At 42.4% G+C, this 17,242-nt stretch overlaps 1 protein-coding gene and 1 pseudogene across 3 annotated transcripts in view; one reads left to right on the top strand and one right to left on the bottom strand.

Moving 5' to 3' along the window:
* The window catches only part of TNFRSF19 (TNF receptor superfamily member 19), a 54,249-nt gene extending 49,241 nt beyond the window's left edge, over positions 1-5,008 (top strand). For all 3 annotated transcript variants that reach the window (XM_031615712.2, XM_090133815.1, XM_090133816.1), the window contains exons 9-10: positions 475-869; positions 2,887-5,008. In XM_031615712.2, the coding sequence (XP_031471572.1) occupies positions 475-862 (388 nt within the window). In that variant the 3' untranslated portion in view covers positions 863-869; positions 2,887-5,008. The remainder of the gene's footprint in view (positions 1-474; positions 870-2,886) is intronic.
* Positions 5,009-10,227: 5,219 nt separating this feature from the next.
* LOC116244304 (U6 spliceosomal RNA) lies at positions 10,228-10,326 on the bottom strand (annotated as a pseudogene).
* Between the last annotated feature and the right edge of the window lie 6,916 nt (positions 10,327-17,242).

Here is a 17,242-nt window from a genome sequence, read left to right as displayed (position 1 = left end):
GATTATTGAGTTTCTACTTCTGCTTTCTTCTGTTTTCTAAATAATTCTAACAATTAAAAATCCTTGTCAGTCTTCCCGAAAATCTTTCTTACTGCAATTTGAGCTTTTTATATCCTGTCTTAACCCCTCACCACACACACACATCGAAGAACAAATACATTTCATCACATTTTTGTTCTTTAGACTAAACATTGCAACTGTATTTCATATTTCCTAGAATCCAAGTTCATGTTGTGAAGGGCTTCAGGCATCCTCTTTACCTCTAGTAGTAATCTCCAGAGCTCTCTTCATTTCCAGATGAAGGACAGCCTGGCTTCCATTTCAAAAGAGTTTTTTGGTCAAGGTGCCTCTTGAGTACTGACTAAATCTGTTTAATCTGTCTGAAATACCTGTAATCACTAATGACGATAATTACAATACTGATAGTATTTGCTGGAATGCTTTTGAAACAGAACACCTTTTATCTTTTTGTAGGGCTTCTGATTCTGTTGGAGAAATGATTCCTGCCTTCCTTGGTTCTCTTTCACATTCTGCTTGTGGAGACATTTCAGATGCTTGGCCTCTGATGCAAAACTCAGCTTGTTGTGACAGCATTTCTTTCTGTGAATCATATTCAGAACTGGCTGGAGTTGCTGCAAAATCCTGCAGTCTGGAGACTGAAAATGCAAGTGCTGTTGAGTCAGATAATAACCAGGAGCTAAGTGATGTACTTACTTCAGCGAAGTCTCCTGATGGAAACATTGCAAAGTCCTTTGAAATATCCAAGCATAGAACATATATAGAAGTTTCATCACTTCAGAACTCAGCTGCTGCTGAAACTGAGCCAAAGTGTAATGGAACAGCAGATGACTCTACAGACTGATAAAGAGGTAAGAAATTCAACTACAAAGAAGGAGTGAGAATGAGTTCCCCAGGCACGCAGAGCTAGATAAAAATAGAATTGTGGAAGGGTATATAGTTATGTTTCTCCAAAGGTTACACCTAGATGCTCCTGAAATAAGTTACAGCTCTACAAAAGATCCAGGAGTTTCATGTTTGAAAATGACTGAATTTGAAAGGTGTAATTACTCAGGCTGTAATGCTGAGCTAATATGAACCAGAACACAGGGGTAGGCCTGTACACCAATCATTTTTTATCAATTATTAATTACATTTCAGGGGAACAATATCCATTAATAGTCTTATGACAAAACTATTATATGAGGCTAGTCCTTGTTTATGCAAAAATGTCTTTTCTTATCTTAAACAAAGCATAAAGGACATGCAAACATTCCTCTACAAATATGCACAAAGCCTTCTGTCAAGTTCTTAAGGAAGTGGCAGAAACAGTAGAGAATCTCAAACACCTTAAATGCCATTTGTATTCCCATGTCATCAGTTTGTCCCTAAAATAGGAATACAGCTTAATCTGTAAAATATCAGTGTTCAAATTCTCAGTGCAAACAAAAGTCTCAGGTCAAAATGAGACATGGAAATAAACTACTGCCTCTGAACATAACAGTATAAGCATCACAGGAAGTCACTCTACTTTGTGATCTTCATATCATCTTGAATTTTATCTGTGATCTATTTTGTTTTGTTGTTGTTTGTAAATGCCTTTTTCTACTATTAGGAAGTAACTTAGAGGCCAGGTTGGATGGGGCCCTGGGCAGCCTGGTCTAGTATTAAATGTGGAGGTTGGAGGCCCTGCTTGTAGCAGGGGGTTGGAGCTTCATGATCCTTGAGGTCCCTTCCAACCCAGGCCATTCTGTGATTCTAGGAGAGCAACTCGTAGCTAATCTGTGAAAGGATCCCATGTATGGCATGTGTACTGGTGGTGTTATTCAACCATTCTACCTGCTGTGTAGGCTGTGGCTGGAAAGCTGCAGTAGTCAGAGAGAGGAACATTTACCACTAATATTAATAACATTAATAATCCACCAAATTTAATTAAAAATATTTGTTACCTGTAATTATGAAAATTTCAGGTCATCTGCAGAAATAAAGGGCCTTCCTTTGATGCTCTCCCATTCAGTTTGCATGTCATTTTCATATTGTTCTTAAATAAAAAGCAGAAAGTAATTAGTATTTAACAAAAATATGCATATCCTGGAAACACTAAGTGCATAATTCTTGGTAAATTAAACCTTAATTCTTTGTGTGACATTTCCAAGAAGAGAAAACAGCGCTGAGTCAAGGTTTTGTATGCTATTGACTTCAGTAGAATTTGTATATTGCCCTGAAAACCTACTGCAATCACTAAAAATATTGACCTTATCTAGATGGCTCATATGTTCTTCAATATATTATTACAACCTACAGTTTAGAAACAAATCGTTTTGTGTGTAATGCTGGAAGATGAATAGTCAATGTCTGGCACTAACATCCCATGTGTCATGAAGCAGTTGTCACAGTCTCATTTTGGAACACGCCATCAGTAGGTGACAGCCATTTTCTAGGAATATATAGGAAGGAACAATGGCAAGGTAATGACTGCAAGTCTTGATGCTGCTATTCCACACTTTGCAGAAGCTACTGATGGAACATGAATTGAGTTTTTAAGGGACTAAATATCTATTTTAACATGATGAAAAAGTCAAAAGCTCTTTTGTGTCCTGTTGAAATATTCTGAGAGAAGGACGGTCTTTTTAGTGCAGGTGGATGGATTACAGTCTTGCATAGGTCTATACTTTGTTATATTGCAAAACAAATGGCAATATGATATAATCAGAAGGCAATAGCATATTATTATCTCTGTGCACTTAGTTATAATAATACAGGTACAGTCTTCAGGTTTACATGACTTTTCACATATAGCAGTGGGTTTTTTTATCATTTAATCATGTATAAAAACACATACAGATTTTTTTTTGTTTATGTAACCACTGTTCTTTCAATTTCATTTAGGAAAGCAAGGTATTTCTCTCAGCACCAAAACATTATGCTTCCCTAATGCTCGTCTGCTGACTGTCATCAAATACAGCCTGGTCTTCGGTGTCACACGGTTTCAAAATCAGCTGGAAAATAATGGCATCATTTCACACAATCTAAGCAGTTGCATCTGAGCCGTAACAGCTGTAAAGTGAAACTTTAAGGAGCATCCTGGGAGAACCCTGAGAGTGGATTTATGAACATTTGCATCTCTTATTAAAAAAGAACCTTTTCGTCCCTAAGATTCTCAAGAAGTCCAATGGAGTGAGCATACAAATGTATGTAAATATATCAAGAAATACAAATATGTTAACGTGTTTACATGGTTACCTTAAATATGGCTGCAGCTGTGAGAAGGCCTGGGACAAGACTTTGCCAGTTACTCTGCTTGCAGATTTATGCATGCATTTGAGATTGTTTTCTGATTCCAGTTTTTAACTCAGTTTCCTGCTGTTGAAGGACTTAAAAATAAAACATTTCTATTTATGTGAGGATCATCTATTGATAAACTGAAGCTTTTATTATATATTACATTGTAGTCAATAAGCTAGTTTGGGGAATTACAAAATTTGCATGTTACAGATGATATAGTTGAAGTCCCTTTCACCCAATTATTTTGTTTGTGAGAGGGAACATTGTTTTGCTCAATGTAGCAGGAGATTAGCTGTGCATTAGGTTTAGTGAAAGTCAGCTGTATAGAAAGGGATGTTTTGCTGGTAGTCCCACTGTTGGAACACAGCACTTGTTGTTATAACGTGTATTTTTTATGTTGAAATAAATGTAGTCAACTCACTTCAAAGTCAGCAGGTGTGTCACACAACTATTCATACATATTATTACTAATAATGAATTATTTTCATTGCTAAAGTGATGGTCTCAAGCATAAATATCAACTTTCTTTCCTGTTTGTTCTTTATGACTTTTATGACTGTGGTTTATTGTAGCACTTCCTGTAAAACTGTGGATTCTGCAGCCATTTTTCCCTAACATAATTTTAACTTCTGTGAGTAATTCCTGTAACCTCTACTGGCTCACTGAATTCAACAGGCTCCAACCTGCTAGTTGTGGCCTCTAGCAATCATTCTGTAGAAATCCCCAATGTGCCTTGACAAAAGCAAAGCAATCAGCAAAACAAATGCAATTTTGCATTAAATGTTACTCATCTTTCTGCACGTGGTTTGTATGGCAGTGGAAATGATGAGACAGTCATGTTCCGTAACAGAAAGAGATTTCTTCTTTGAAGAACCTGGTGGAAGATAAACCCTGTACAATAGTTAGGTTGAGTATAGGCAGCCAAAATCAATGAGATTATTAATGTGTGCAAAAACTGTTGATTAACAGTTGTCAAATTCACACCAAAGTGAAGAAACTACATAAGGGGCTTATTTTAATCAGTAACTACTCCTATTTGATCTCTTATGTAGAATAATATACTCAGTTGTACAAGGAGTATAATTACATAACTAAATACTGAAAAGTGTATACTCAAATAAGAATAGTTTTGAATAAACTCTTTGAATGCTTTCACACATTTAAGAAGTGTTGAAATATTATTTTTCACTAAATGTGCATGAAGAGATGTGTGCTTCTTTGTAAATATTTGTAAATAGAAAAAAATCCAATGTGCATTTCATTACATGGAAAGATATTTTTAGAACATGTGGATTTTTAACTTCTCATTATTAACAGTTCTTTAAAATACTGTGTTCAAAAATTTTGCCAGCATCCATCACAGTATGTTTTCCCTTTGGAATTTACACTTTGTATAATGTTTTTGTCCGGCAACTCCAGATAGAAGGACTCCTATCTTCACATGAGTGACAGATGGCTTCGGAGCAAAGAGGGAGGAAAAATGAAAAGAGTGCTTTTCAAATATATGTATATTGTGTATATATTTCTTTCCTTAATTTAACCAAATTGGTCTTTTTTATATTGCCTGTGGCAAGCAATGTTGTACATGCCAACAGAAAACATACACTACCACCGCATTTTGACTGCCCACATATCACATCTAAGGACTTACAGTGCTGTTTTAAATGATCCTTTAAAGAATGTAAATTAAAACCTTGTATAAATTGCTTTGTATTACTTTTTTTTTTTTTTTTTACTTGTGAATAAAATGTTACTTGAATGATTCTCAGTTTGTTGATTTATGGGTTTATTGTGCTTTTCAACATCTTTATCAATGACACAGACAGTGGGATTGAATGCATCCTCAGCAAGTTTACTGATGACACCGAGCTGTGGGGTGCACTTGATATAATAGAAAGAAGGAAGCCATCCAGAGGGACCTGGACAGGCTTGAAAAGTGGGCCCATGAGAACCCAATGAGGTTCAACAAGGCCAAGTGCAGGGTGCTGCGCCTGGGTGGAGGCAATCCCAGATACAAGTATAGACTGGGAGAAGAACTCACTGAGAGCAGCCCTGCGGAGAAAGGACTTGGGGTTCCTGGCAGATGAAAAGCTGGACGTGAGCCTGCAGTGTGCGCTTGCAGCCCAGAAGGCCAACTGTGTTCTGGGCTGCATATCTGGAGGCATTGAAGGCCAGGCTGGATGGGAGCCTGGGCAGCCTGATCTGGTGTGTGGCAGCTCTGCCCATGGCAGGGGATTGGAACTGAGTGGTCTTTAAAGTCCCTTCCAACCCGAACCATTCTGTGATTCTGCAATTCTATGATTTCAGATTAATAATAATATTCTAAACAAAGTCAGTGTTCAATTCCATTATTTTTAGCACAATTCCATATCGATTTAATTTTATTAAAATTACAGTACAATTTGGTACACTTTTGCCTGCTGTTCAATGGTAGCATTATTCCATAGGCTTGGAGGACCATGCAGAAGCAGTAAATTAACATCAATAGTTTATGACACAGTACTTCCAAATCAGTTCAAAAATTTACCTATTGAGAAAGAAAGGTAAAAAAGAAAGCTGGTGGGCACCAGAGACTGCCTCCAATGACTTTGAAATTAAAGCCGGTACTGAAAAGAAAACCAAGTATTCCACGCAGTAGAGTGCTAGACAAGTTAGATAATAAAGTGAGTAGCTGTACTTAATCATGGAGTAGCTGTGTTTCTGAAACAGCAAAGGACACAACCAGAGCGTGTTGCAGACAGTACAATTAGACAGTGTTGCCCTGCAGCAGAAAAAGGTAGCTTCAAACCTTGGTTGAAGGGAGAGGGATTATTGATAGCCAAGACTAATTACCTGTGCTTGTTTAGGCCACTTTAGAAAACTGTCCAGGAGGTTTATATTTTGAGAAGATTCAGGAAAATGTTATAGAAATGGGATGCTGTACAAGTGGAAGTCTACACAAATTCAAATAAGGGAATGGTGCCGTAGTTTGATGAGTAGAATGAGTAGAAGAATCATAGAGTCATAGAATCGTAGAATGGCCTGAGCTGAAAACCCCCCTGCTGTATGCAGGGCTGTCAAACACCAGACCAGGCTGCCCAGAGCCACATCCAGCCTTGAATGCCTCCAGGGATGGGGCATCCACAACCTTTTTGGGCAACTGCTCCAGTGTGTCACCATCCTCTGGTGAAAAGAAAGAACCATGCATGTAATTTGCTACTTGATAGAAAGGAAATGTGCCTGACTTCTTATAGTAAAGACATAAGAAGCTGTGGCTGAATCCAGACAATGATGGTAGGTAATACAAAGCCAGGTTGTTGTGGGAGAGAATTTCTAGCACTATTGGTTGTTACGGAAATGACTGAGAGAAATCAATATGGCTATTTCCCTCTATCCTCAGAAGGGCCTCATTTATTCCAGCAAACCTAAAGTTAGTTCTTTTCTGTGCATTTCTATTACATTTCCTAGTCTTCTACATCCTTAATTCAGAGCTTACCCAGCAAACAGCTCCCCAGAACAGTGGGGTTTCCTTATGTGACTGTACCCATGTGCTGCATTCCTGGGTAGTCTTCTGCTCATCTTCTGCTGTGGCTGTCAGGGAATGACACCAGTCCTCATCCCCTGCTCAATATCCTTCCAGAGCAGAGAAAAGGGCTGTTAAAAAGCCTCCTTCACTCCTTGCTCCTTACAGCCTAACTTAGCTTTCAAATGAGGCTGTTTATGTCTTTCTTACAGCTGTCTTTGTGGAAAGAATACTGGAGATCTCCAGATCTCTGGGAGGAGGAACTGAACGTTTCCAAAATGGACATAAGGCACGTACCTGAACAAGAGTAATTCAATACAGAACAGTTAGTGAAGGGCGTGGTGAGCTCTGGAGCATGATTCATGCCACATGTGAAGATTCATATTTGCTCCAGAAAAGTCAGGGTTTTGATGTGGAAAGCTGAGGGTGAATGCATACTACACAAAGCTGTGCTGAGAGCCACAGCTAAGCCGAGCAGTACAGGTGCTTCAGCTATACATAGGCATATAGATCCCATACAAATGTTGACTGTAATATCTGAAAAACAGTAGTTTTTGTCTCACCTCTACCCCTTTGTACCACTAAAGGCAGCTCCAGGAGTGCCAGCGCTGCCAAGATCACACTGGCTTGGCCCTGCCAAGCACAAAAATCAGAATCAAAAACAAGAAAGAAGCAAGGAATGAAACAGGTGCTTATGGTCTTTTATTTGGAAGCAAACCACAATTCAAAACAAATTACGTGTGCTCTTTAGACTTTCATACACGTTTGATTGTATCAGATATAGCATTTATGTCATTAGCACCGCTGCAATTTTTTAATCCACCCTACCAAAGAAAAACCACCCGAAAATCTGTTTCCTGCTCACATTGCTCTCTAGGGCAGCGATGTTCCTGCCCTTTCTGCAAGGCAGACCAAGCCCTTAATCCCACAGAGCTCATCCTGGCACGAGCTGCAGTGCGCATGGCTTTGCCCTTTGTTGTGGGCTCTTTGAGGGCCTTCGGTTTGCATTCCTGTGAAGTCCCTCCAAGCAACAGCCTTCTTGTGCTTAATTAATCCTCCCGCTGCCTTTGGTGATGAAGGCTTAGCTCGCTACCTGCAGCACATTCCATTTCAGACACTGCTGCTTTGTTTTGTCCTCAAAGCGAGGGTGCAGCATTCTTACAGCCATGGAGCTGAGGCTGGGGATCGCGCAGCAAAGCCACACAATGCACACTTTGTGCTGGCAAGGCGCACTTCAATCCATATTTAGTTTTGGTGTGAGCTCTGGTCAAACCTACCTGCTCTTCATATTGCACGTGAGCTGTTTTGATTCTGCCTGATCAGGCAGCACTCTCAATAGGATGAAAAAAGCATGGGTGGGCTGGGGAGGGAGCCCACTGCTCTGCACAGGGTGGTGAATGACAGGTTAGTGGCCATGTTTTCTAAGAGCACGTGGCCATGGGGGGGCTATTGGAGGGCTGTGGTCCTGGCAGGTGGCACAGCATCAGTGGCAGCACCCGGAAAGAAAGATTTGGAGATATTCAAGGTCAGGCTGGATGGGGCTCTGAGCACCTAATGGAGCTGTAGGTGCCCCTGTTCAGTGCAGGGAGTTGGACCAGATGGCCTTTAATGGTCCCTTCCAACTCAAATACAAAAAAAGTTACAATTCAGGCGAGACTTCTGTATTACACAAGTGTTTATTCTGCATATAGCAGAGGTTACAAAATGAAGCGAGAACTGACAAAAAAATAGTGAATCCTTTATTTCAGTTCTTAAAAATCTGCTTCACTGCACAAATCCAAAAGTCACAGACAGCCCAAAGGTCAACATAAGAGACTTAGAAAAAACCAAATAGCTATAAACAACGACGTAGAACTTTCAGGACGTACAGCCAGGACTCCATGGATCCCTCCCAGAGTTTCTAGAGCTGCAACTTCTTCCTCTTTAGTAGGAACAGACTGGAACATTCACCAAGCAAATGCAATTTCTGCACCAGGGTTGGTGGCACCTGAAGACCTCAGCCAGACCCTGCTGTGACAAAGAAGGGCTGAAGAACACCAGTCCACCTCCCCACCATGGATGGGGAAAATCATATTTGAGAAGCCAAAGTAAAGACCGATTCCACAACCATTTTTCCTCTAACTTTATGCACTTAAACTCTGCACCTGGCAAATTGAGGAAGATAGTAAACATTTAGAATCATCAAACCGTCTTAGTTCATACATTGCAAATCTGTTTTCTTGTACACTTCTGTTGACTCATAGTACATAGGATTGCAGAGTATAACCCAAGGAAATTCAAGCATCAGTTGAGCAATTCGGCTCACTTTGTTTTAGGAGAAGAAGGAATTGTTGCCCAACCTGATGCCACTTCACATCGATACAGCCAACAGCAGTGGTGCACCTTTGTCATGGGTAATTCACAGCTTCAGCTTCATTACACTTACTTCTACTAAGGCTGTTCAACAACCAAAGTCAAGGGTGCAACAAATCTGTGCAAGGGAAGACCAGTTTTCTGATTGAGATACTAAAATAGGCCCATAATATTCCACCAAATACCACTTGCAGTGCAAACAGTTTGTCAGAATTGATCACCATTTTTGAAATTTTGAGAAAGTGAATCGAAAAAAAAAAACTTACTTGAAAAAATATTTGAATGTTGCATGATGACAAAATGCTTTAGAGTCCCCCATAAGAGTACACTCTCCACCTTTGTACAGCTATCCTCCATGTTGAACTCTCAAAGATTTGAAGCTTCCAATATCAATTTAAGTTCTGTCTCTATCTATGCATTTGGAGGGTTTGTTGTTTAAAAAGGAATAATTTCTTTTCCTTCCATGTAAAAGTTATTTTCATGCACTGATTTTTAACTAACAGGACAGATGGACTCAGACAGAAGAAATTACATCCTCCAAATGGAAAAATACCACTTCTTCTTTTGATGTGTTAAAAAGCATCAAGCCTGTGTGTTCAACTTGCTCTTGCTATTTCAACAAGCTATGGGACCCACAAGGAAGAGCTTGGGAATGCCATAAATTACATATCCTGTGGCTTTCATCAACAAATAAATAGTGTTTGAGTTTACTCAAGGTGCTGGCAAAGTGCTGGGACACAGATTCCTGCAAGTATCTGTCTGCCAGATGATGCTTCCTCACACAGTTAGAACCAGACAATTTCTTGTCCTAGAAAAGCAGCCTTGTGATTTCCTTTCTCTTGCAGCCTGCTGCATCTGATTCACCCTGTAGGTCTCCCAGTTGTGCAGAGATCAGCCGTAAATATGCTTGGAAACCTAAATACAGAATCATAGAATGGTTTGACTTGAAAGGGACCTTAGAGATCATCTAATTCCAACCCACTGCCATGGGTAGGATTGCTGCCCATGGCCCCATCCAGCCTGGCCTTGAGCACCTCCAGGGATGGGGCACTCACAGCTCTCTGGGCAGCTGTGCCACTGCCTCAAAGCCTTCAACTTTTTAAAAATTCGATGTAAAAAATTCATCCTTGCACAGGGGTTGTGCTAATCTTCTCTGAATCATTCCAATTGCAGTACTGCATCTTATGCAGAAGTGCCAGAGTTGTAGCTGAAAGCTATAAGCAAAAGACAGAAATGTCTTCTACTAGTAGAAAATAATAATAATTCTAAGATTTAGGCCTCTGCTTTTGGATGTTTGCTTGCAAACTTCGCCTGCAGCTCTGAGGATGCTCCTGCAACTCATTTCCAGCCCTGCAGAGCAGACACAACCCTTCTGTCTGGCTTTGCTCCTCATGCTGCAGGAGCTAAAGGCGGTTTAAACACACAACAATTTCTATTGCTCTCCCAGTTGTCTCTCTTTCCTTTTTGGACCAAAAAAAAAAAAAAGGATTATCTCCCTCAGAAAGGGATCTGGGTGTTCTGGGTGATGCAAGTTGGGCACGATCCAGCACTGTGCCCAGGGGCCCAAAGGGCCAGCAGTGGGGTGCCCCAAGCCCAGCCAGGTAAGGGAAGGGGGTGTCCCCTCTGCTCCGTGCTGTGTGGCCTCACCTCCAGCACTGCGTGCAGTTTGGGTGCCACGATATAAGAGGGACATAAAGCCATTAGAGAGCTTCCAAAGGAAGGCTACAAATGATGTGAGGGGTCTGCAGGGCAAGGTGTGTGCGGAGCAGCTCAGCCCAGAGCAGAGGAGCTGAGGGGAGGCCTGATGGCGGCTGCAGCTCCTCACAGGGAGCGGAGGGCAGCGCTGAGCTCTGCTCTGTGTGACAGCGACAGGGCCCGAGGGAACGGCATGGAGCTGCGTCAGGGGAGAGCAGCTGGGGGTGAGGAAGCTGCCCCTCGTGTAGCTTCTGGTGGGCTTTGGCTGCCCCGGGAGATCTGCAATGTTGGTTGTCAGCAAAGAATTAGGACTCTTTTCAGGGGGAAAAAAAAGAAAAAAATCAGATTGCTCATTTTCACAAAAATAGTTCTTAAAGTCTAATTGTAAGAAAGTCTCGTTTTAACGAAGTACAAAGATTTATATTGCAGTACATTTTGCATTACCCAGATGGAAATAGTTCCACTGAACCCCACCCATCCTCACAGGTTTTGGCTGCAAATGCTTCTACGCACTTATGAGCACCATGCAATAACAGCCACTGAAGTGAAATTCCAACACGCAACATCCCACGTGCTTTCTTAAAAATGGAGCTGCATCTCGCTCCATCAAGCACAGACTGTAATGCAAATCGAATAGCAGTCAGAGAACAACATCTGCAATACCCTCACAATCAAATAGCCAAACCAGATCCTCGCCATTAAAATCCAAACATTTCCCAGAATGGGAAAATGGGACTCCCTGAAGTCATAATGGCACCCAACACACCAACCTCCTGTGCTCTGGAGCACCTCTGGCATTTCTGAAAGTCAGATTACAGGTATAAATTCCTTTAGTATTCTGCATATTGCTTGTTTAACATTTTTAATGGTGCTAACAGCACCAGAGCAGTACTAACAAAAAGAGAGAGGTTACAGACAGATGCACATCAGCCCTGACAGACTTATCTAGGTCAGCCAATTGGTCATCAGCTTGCAAAAACCTATGTATTTCCCATAGCTGTGTACCAAAAAGGGGAGACAGAAACACACTGTCCAAACAGACAAAATTTACACTGAGAATGATGGCACTGGTTGCTTTCCAGGTGGGATTTTTCTTTAGGATAAGTCAGCCTGAACATATAAGCATAGAATTGTTAAGGTTGGAAAAGGCCTCTACAATTACAAGTCCAACTGTCCACCTACCACCACTACTGCCCACTCAACTTTGTCCCTAAGTACTACATCTACAAGTTTCTTGCACATCCCCAGAGACGGTGACTCTGCCACTTCCCTGGGCAGTCTGTTCCATTGCCCAAACACACTTCTGGAGAAGTTTTTTCCTAATGATGAACTTATCTGGGGGATTTCCTCTGAGCTGAGTATTCCTGGGCAGGAAGGACTCAAATCCTTTTCTGAGTGGATTCTGAAAGAAAAACAAAGAAAATATATTCAAAGGTAACCTAAAGGATTAACAAAATCAGGTTTCAGGTCAGTGAAAGTGGAGGCAGCAACAGATTAAAAGGGAGGGCCCTAGCACAAGCTCAGGGGATTTGGCACGAGGAGGACTTTTCTCCGACAGACAGGCAGGAAAGCAAAGCTTCTCACCCACTCAATCATTTGCCCAGCATTTAGAGAGAGATGAAATAAAATTCTGGGATTTCAGCCAAACCACCAGCTCCACCTATGTATGTCTCCCACTTCCATGTGCACAATGCTGTCGCCGTTTCTGGTCTCAATAAAGCAGCTGTTTGTGTAGGTCTCACCTCTAACAGCTCCCGGGAAAAGCCAGTGTCATACTAATGTTGGCCCTTGAAAACTTCGTCAGAGCACTAGGGCTAATGAAATGTAAACGTATGGTCTACTGGCTGGCTGAGAGCATGGATGGAGCCCCTTTTGTGGAGAACTGTAGCACCAAAAGGTCACCATTCCCCCCAGGTCTTCTGGCAGAGAGGAGCTCACAGCATGAGGGAATGCCTCCATCTCCTCCCTCCAAAGATCCATCAGCATCTTTATGACTTTTAGCTCTTTGAAAGAATGGATTCAAAAAATTATTGGAAGAAACAGAGGTAGAGCATGGCCGCATGTCCTATTTCTGCTGCAAACCAGCCTAAAAACCAAGGGGAACAATGAAAAAGTAAAGAGGAATGCTCAAAGGTCCTGTTTATTTAAACAAGTCCTGCCTTTCTGAACTAGTTACACAGAAACGACCTGTTATCTAGGATGTGGTGGCTGGAATTTGAAATGCTTTCAGTTGGCATAAAGGGTCCCGATAAAGAGAGAAAGAGCTCTGATAAGACTTGAGCTTTTACAGACTTTCGGTATGGTTGGGGTTGGAAGGGACTTCTGGAGGTCACCTGGTCCAACCCCCTCCTGCAGGACACCCAGAGCTGGGTGCCCAGGAACGTGTCCAGAACGGCCACTGATTGGCAGGTGATAGGCAGAAAAAACCTGAATTTTCTTTTTTTTTTTTTGCAAAATTACAGAATCACAGAATTGCAGGGGTTGGGAGGGACCTCGAGAGATCATCGAGTCCAACCCCCTGCTAAAGCAGCTTCCTTACAGTAGGTAGCACAGGTAGGTGTCCAGATGAGTCTTCAGTATCTCCATAGAAGGAGACTCCACAATCTCTCTGGGCAACCTGTTCCAGTGCTCTGTCACCTTCATCGTAAAGAAGTTCCGCATGTTAGTATGGAACTTCTATCTTCATGTTTTAGGCCATTGTTCCTTGTCCCATTGCTACACACTACTGAGAAGAGCCTGGCCTCATCTATTTGCTTCCCATCTCCTTTCAGATATTTATGAATACCTAACAGATCTCTCCTCAGTCTTCTTTTCCCCAGGTTGAACAGACCCAGGTTACTCAGCCTTTCCTCACACAGGAGATGAAGCAGATAAAGCTGGAGGTGAGAGGCAGGATGAGAAACAAATGTGAAGCAGAGGAAGAAAAGAACTGGAATAAATCCAATGAAACACAGCCCTCAGAGCAGCTCGATTGGTACTCCTGAGTGACCCAGGGAGAGGCTTGGAAGACGGAATGGCTTACTGATGGAGTGAGGAACTGTCAAGAGGTTGAATGCTAAGTTAGCCATTTCCCTGTATTAAGCCAGCCAATATCCTTTTTACACACACATTTGAGTCAGCCAGAAACCAAATGCAGAAAAAAGAATTAAGCAGATTACGTTGGAAAACAGATTATAAACCAAACAAACTACTAAAACCACCTTGTCTTGGGAATTTGGCTTAAAAACCCGATTGAATCAAAGATAACTAATTTGATTAAGTAGAACAAGTTATCTTAATCCCTATTTAGGGAAAACAACCGCCAGCAAGCCAGCTCTGTGCTGAGCAGACGACCTGTGGTGTTAGCTGGGTTCAGCAGAGCCGTACAGCAGGCATGCAGTTCCTCTCTGCTCCGGGGACGTGCTCAGCAGGCTGGCAGCAGGCCAGGGCGAGGCAAAAATTAAACTTATTTATTTTTCAAGTTATGGGAAAATAAGAAGGATGGCGAGGAAGCAGGTCTGATCAGAAAGCCTCTGCGGTTAAAGACATCCCTTAACACAGGAGGCTTTTTTATGTTCTGTTATTTGTTTTCCTGTCTCTGACAACTGAGCTGGGTTACAGATCCCCAAAGTACTGCCTCTGTCTTGAAGCATGCAATTACATCTCACATTCTTACGAAATTTGAAAGGTGACATGCTATCCCTTTTTCAGCCCCATGGCGACAGTGCACTCTATTTGTGCAGCTGTTAAGAGGCAGCGAACTGTGACTTACACTCTCACTTGTAATGAATGGGATTTACCACGGCTAGTATGAATCATTTTGATAACATGTATAATTAGTTTTATAGATGTTTTAGAGTGTTATAAAATTCGCCGTATCACTTGTACCCCCTAGGGCTCTCTTATAAAATGACTTTGCTATGAATGTATTCTTCTGGATGTGAAGGGAGGCATTTTAACATTCAAATCAATTTTGCTGTCTTTCTTACTTCTAAAACCCATGGGAAGAAATGAGATCACTTCTCATTTCCTCCCATATGCTCAGTGAGATGCCTCCATGTGTCTAATCACTGCCCTGGGTCCATCTTGCAGCTCAGCTCCTGGGAGCTAGGTACCTTCAAAGAGCCTCAGGAGAGAATGCTCAACAGCCAGAAATAGTGCAGGTCCTTACCTTCATTGGAACAGTGGAAATGTATTGTGGATGAACAATGGCTTCATGATAAGAAGGGCAAGGTGAGCTAGTTGGATTCCACCTTCAGGTTCAGGTACAATCTGGTGAGGGGTGCCCATGGCACAGGCTGGCACTGGATGGCCTTTAAAGCTCCTTTAAACCACTCTGTGATTCTGTGAGTCTGTGATTCAGTAGATACAAGGGTACATAGGAGCACGTACTGTCAGTGTGCCTACACAACCCTCGTGTTATGGGTTGCTGCAGACATCCACCAAACACGGGCCAACAATCACAAAATCAACTCCATGAACTACTTCTGTTCTCAGACACAGCTGCCTGCACCTCACTGCCAGCTGCTGCCCCATGGTCCGCAGCATCAGGTGGCTCTGACCAACTTGGCAGTGCTTTGCCTTCTCAGCAGGTGACTTTCGGGACAGTTCCTCCAAAGTCCCAGCTCTCCCACTCTTGCCTCCCACCAAGAGATTCACCCCAGGCTACATGGGCACATGCCAGATATGGGCAAGGTGGGAAGAAAGTTCCACCTGCCATTTTGCCCTCTCTTTGACACTGTTAGAACCTCCAGGTCCTGGCCATGGCCCCTGCAGCTCCTCTCCTGCTTGTCTTTGCGCTCATTGGGTGTAAGAGCAGAGGAGAAGTGGGGCATTCAGTGGTGGCTGTGGAGTAAAGGAAGGAATCAGAGGGACAGCTGCCAAAAGCCACTTCCTAAAACCTAAGGTGTCCTGAAGATTGATTAAGAACACCTTCTGAAACCATTTTAATACAGCTACATGATACTATTTATTAATGCATAAACTCAGTCACATGTGACAGACCGGAAAAAATGAATGAAAAATGGAACCTTACAAAATAAGTTTGGTGCTTCCAGGTGCTTTGAATTTAAATTTGTATTCTGGCAGTCTATGTTCTGGAGCAAGAGAAGCCATGAGCAGGGTGGTCCATCCTTTCAGTCACAAAGGATGCCAGATGGCGAACTTCAGCCATCTGCAAGGTGCCCCACAGGCTGCAGGCTTACAGGCAACTGCATGGCAGCAGAAATCCCACTAACATTCCCCTGTGTTTGAAACTACTGACCAGCAAAGCACCGAACAGATCTTTATTGGCACTTTGCTTCTGGTTTAAGCATTTTGGTTTTCACAGATTTTTTGGATACTTCCTGCGAATAACAAGCTGCAGTGATTTCCTACAGCTCCAGAGTTGCTCTTCAGGAGCTGTCTGGGGAAGAGCAGCCACAGAAACGTGAAAGACAAACAAATCTCAGCCAGGGCAGATCAGAAGGGCCGCTGTTGTCCTGCCAGGCTGATTTATACAGCCTTATCTTTTATCTCCTCCCCTCCCCCCCAGCACACCAGCAGTGCTCCCACGGTGCTTCTCACCGGGAAACCCGTGAGTTCACTTTCTGCAGTTGTTCATTTTAGGCTCTCAAATTGTCTTCTCATTTTAATGTAATATTCCTCTTTTGGCATACAGCAAATATGCCAGGGTAAAGCACTCACTTGAACATGTTCCCAACACCATGTAAATAAATCCCTGGCTCTGGGAAAAGAAAATCTCCACTACTTTGCCCAGAAGCACTCTGAAATGCCATATGCACAGAGCCTCCCACTTAACAAGCAGCAAGGAAGCAGTTTGGCTCCCACTGCTTTTCCAGCTCTCATCAACCCTTTCAAGGCCACGAAGCTGTGAACAGGACGGCAACCCAGCGAGCGGTCCTTCCAGAAACACTGTAGCCCCCAGGACCAGGAAAGATGACTGCCCATTTGTGGAACTGAGGCTCTGGGGCTTCTGTGAATTAAACAGAACTCTGGCACGTTTCTGAGGAAAACGGTCCAGTTTGGATGCACATGCCTCACACTGATCAACCAGCACGGTCCTTTGCATGTGTTGCAGTGCTCAGTTGTTCCCGCTGTCAAAAAAGAAAACTTGGGAGTAAATGTGTCTAATCTCACCTATCAGCTCATTAGACTCTTATTTACAAGACCGATGTTCAACCTTTCAAACTCTGTAACACGGTTTAGGTATTTTAATCATCTGGTAATCTGTAATGCACCCTTTCTGAGCCATCAACACTACTGTTATGGTGATCCACGCTCTTCACTTACACCTCGCTATCATCCATGGTACTGAGCTCCATTACTTTGACGACATTTGTTTTTAATTTTACACGCTGATTTATGCTCGACCCACTGGACAAGGTGCTACTCGACATCTTAGAATCAGTATTTTATCAACATGCAGCTTGA

The sequence above is a fragment of the Phasianus colchicus genome, chromosome 1 (genome assembly GCF_987193195.1).
Source record: "Phasianus colchicus chromosome 1, bPhaCol1.hap1.1, whole genome shotgun sequence".
Lineage (NCBI taxonomy): Eukaryota > Metazoa > Chordata > Aves > Galliformes > Phasianidae > Phasianus > Phasianus colchicus.
This window is presented reverse-complemented; position numbering and strand designations above follow the sequence as displayed.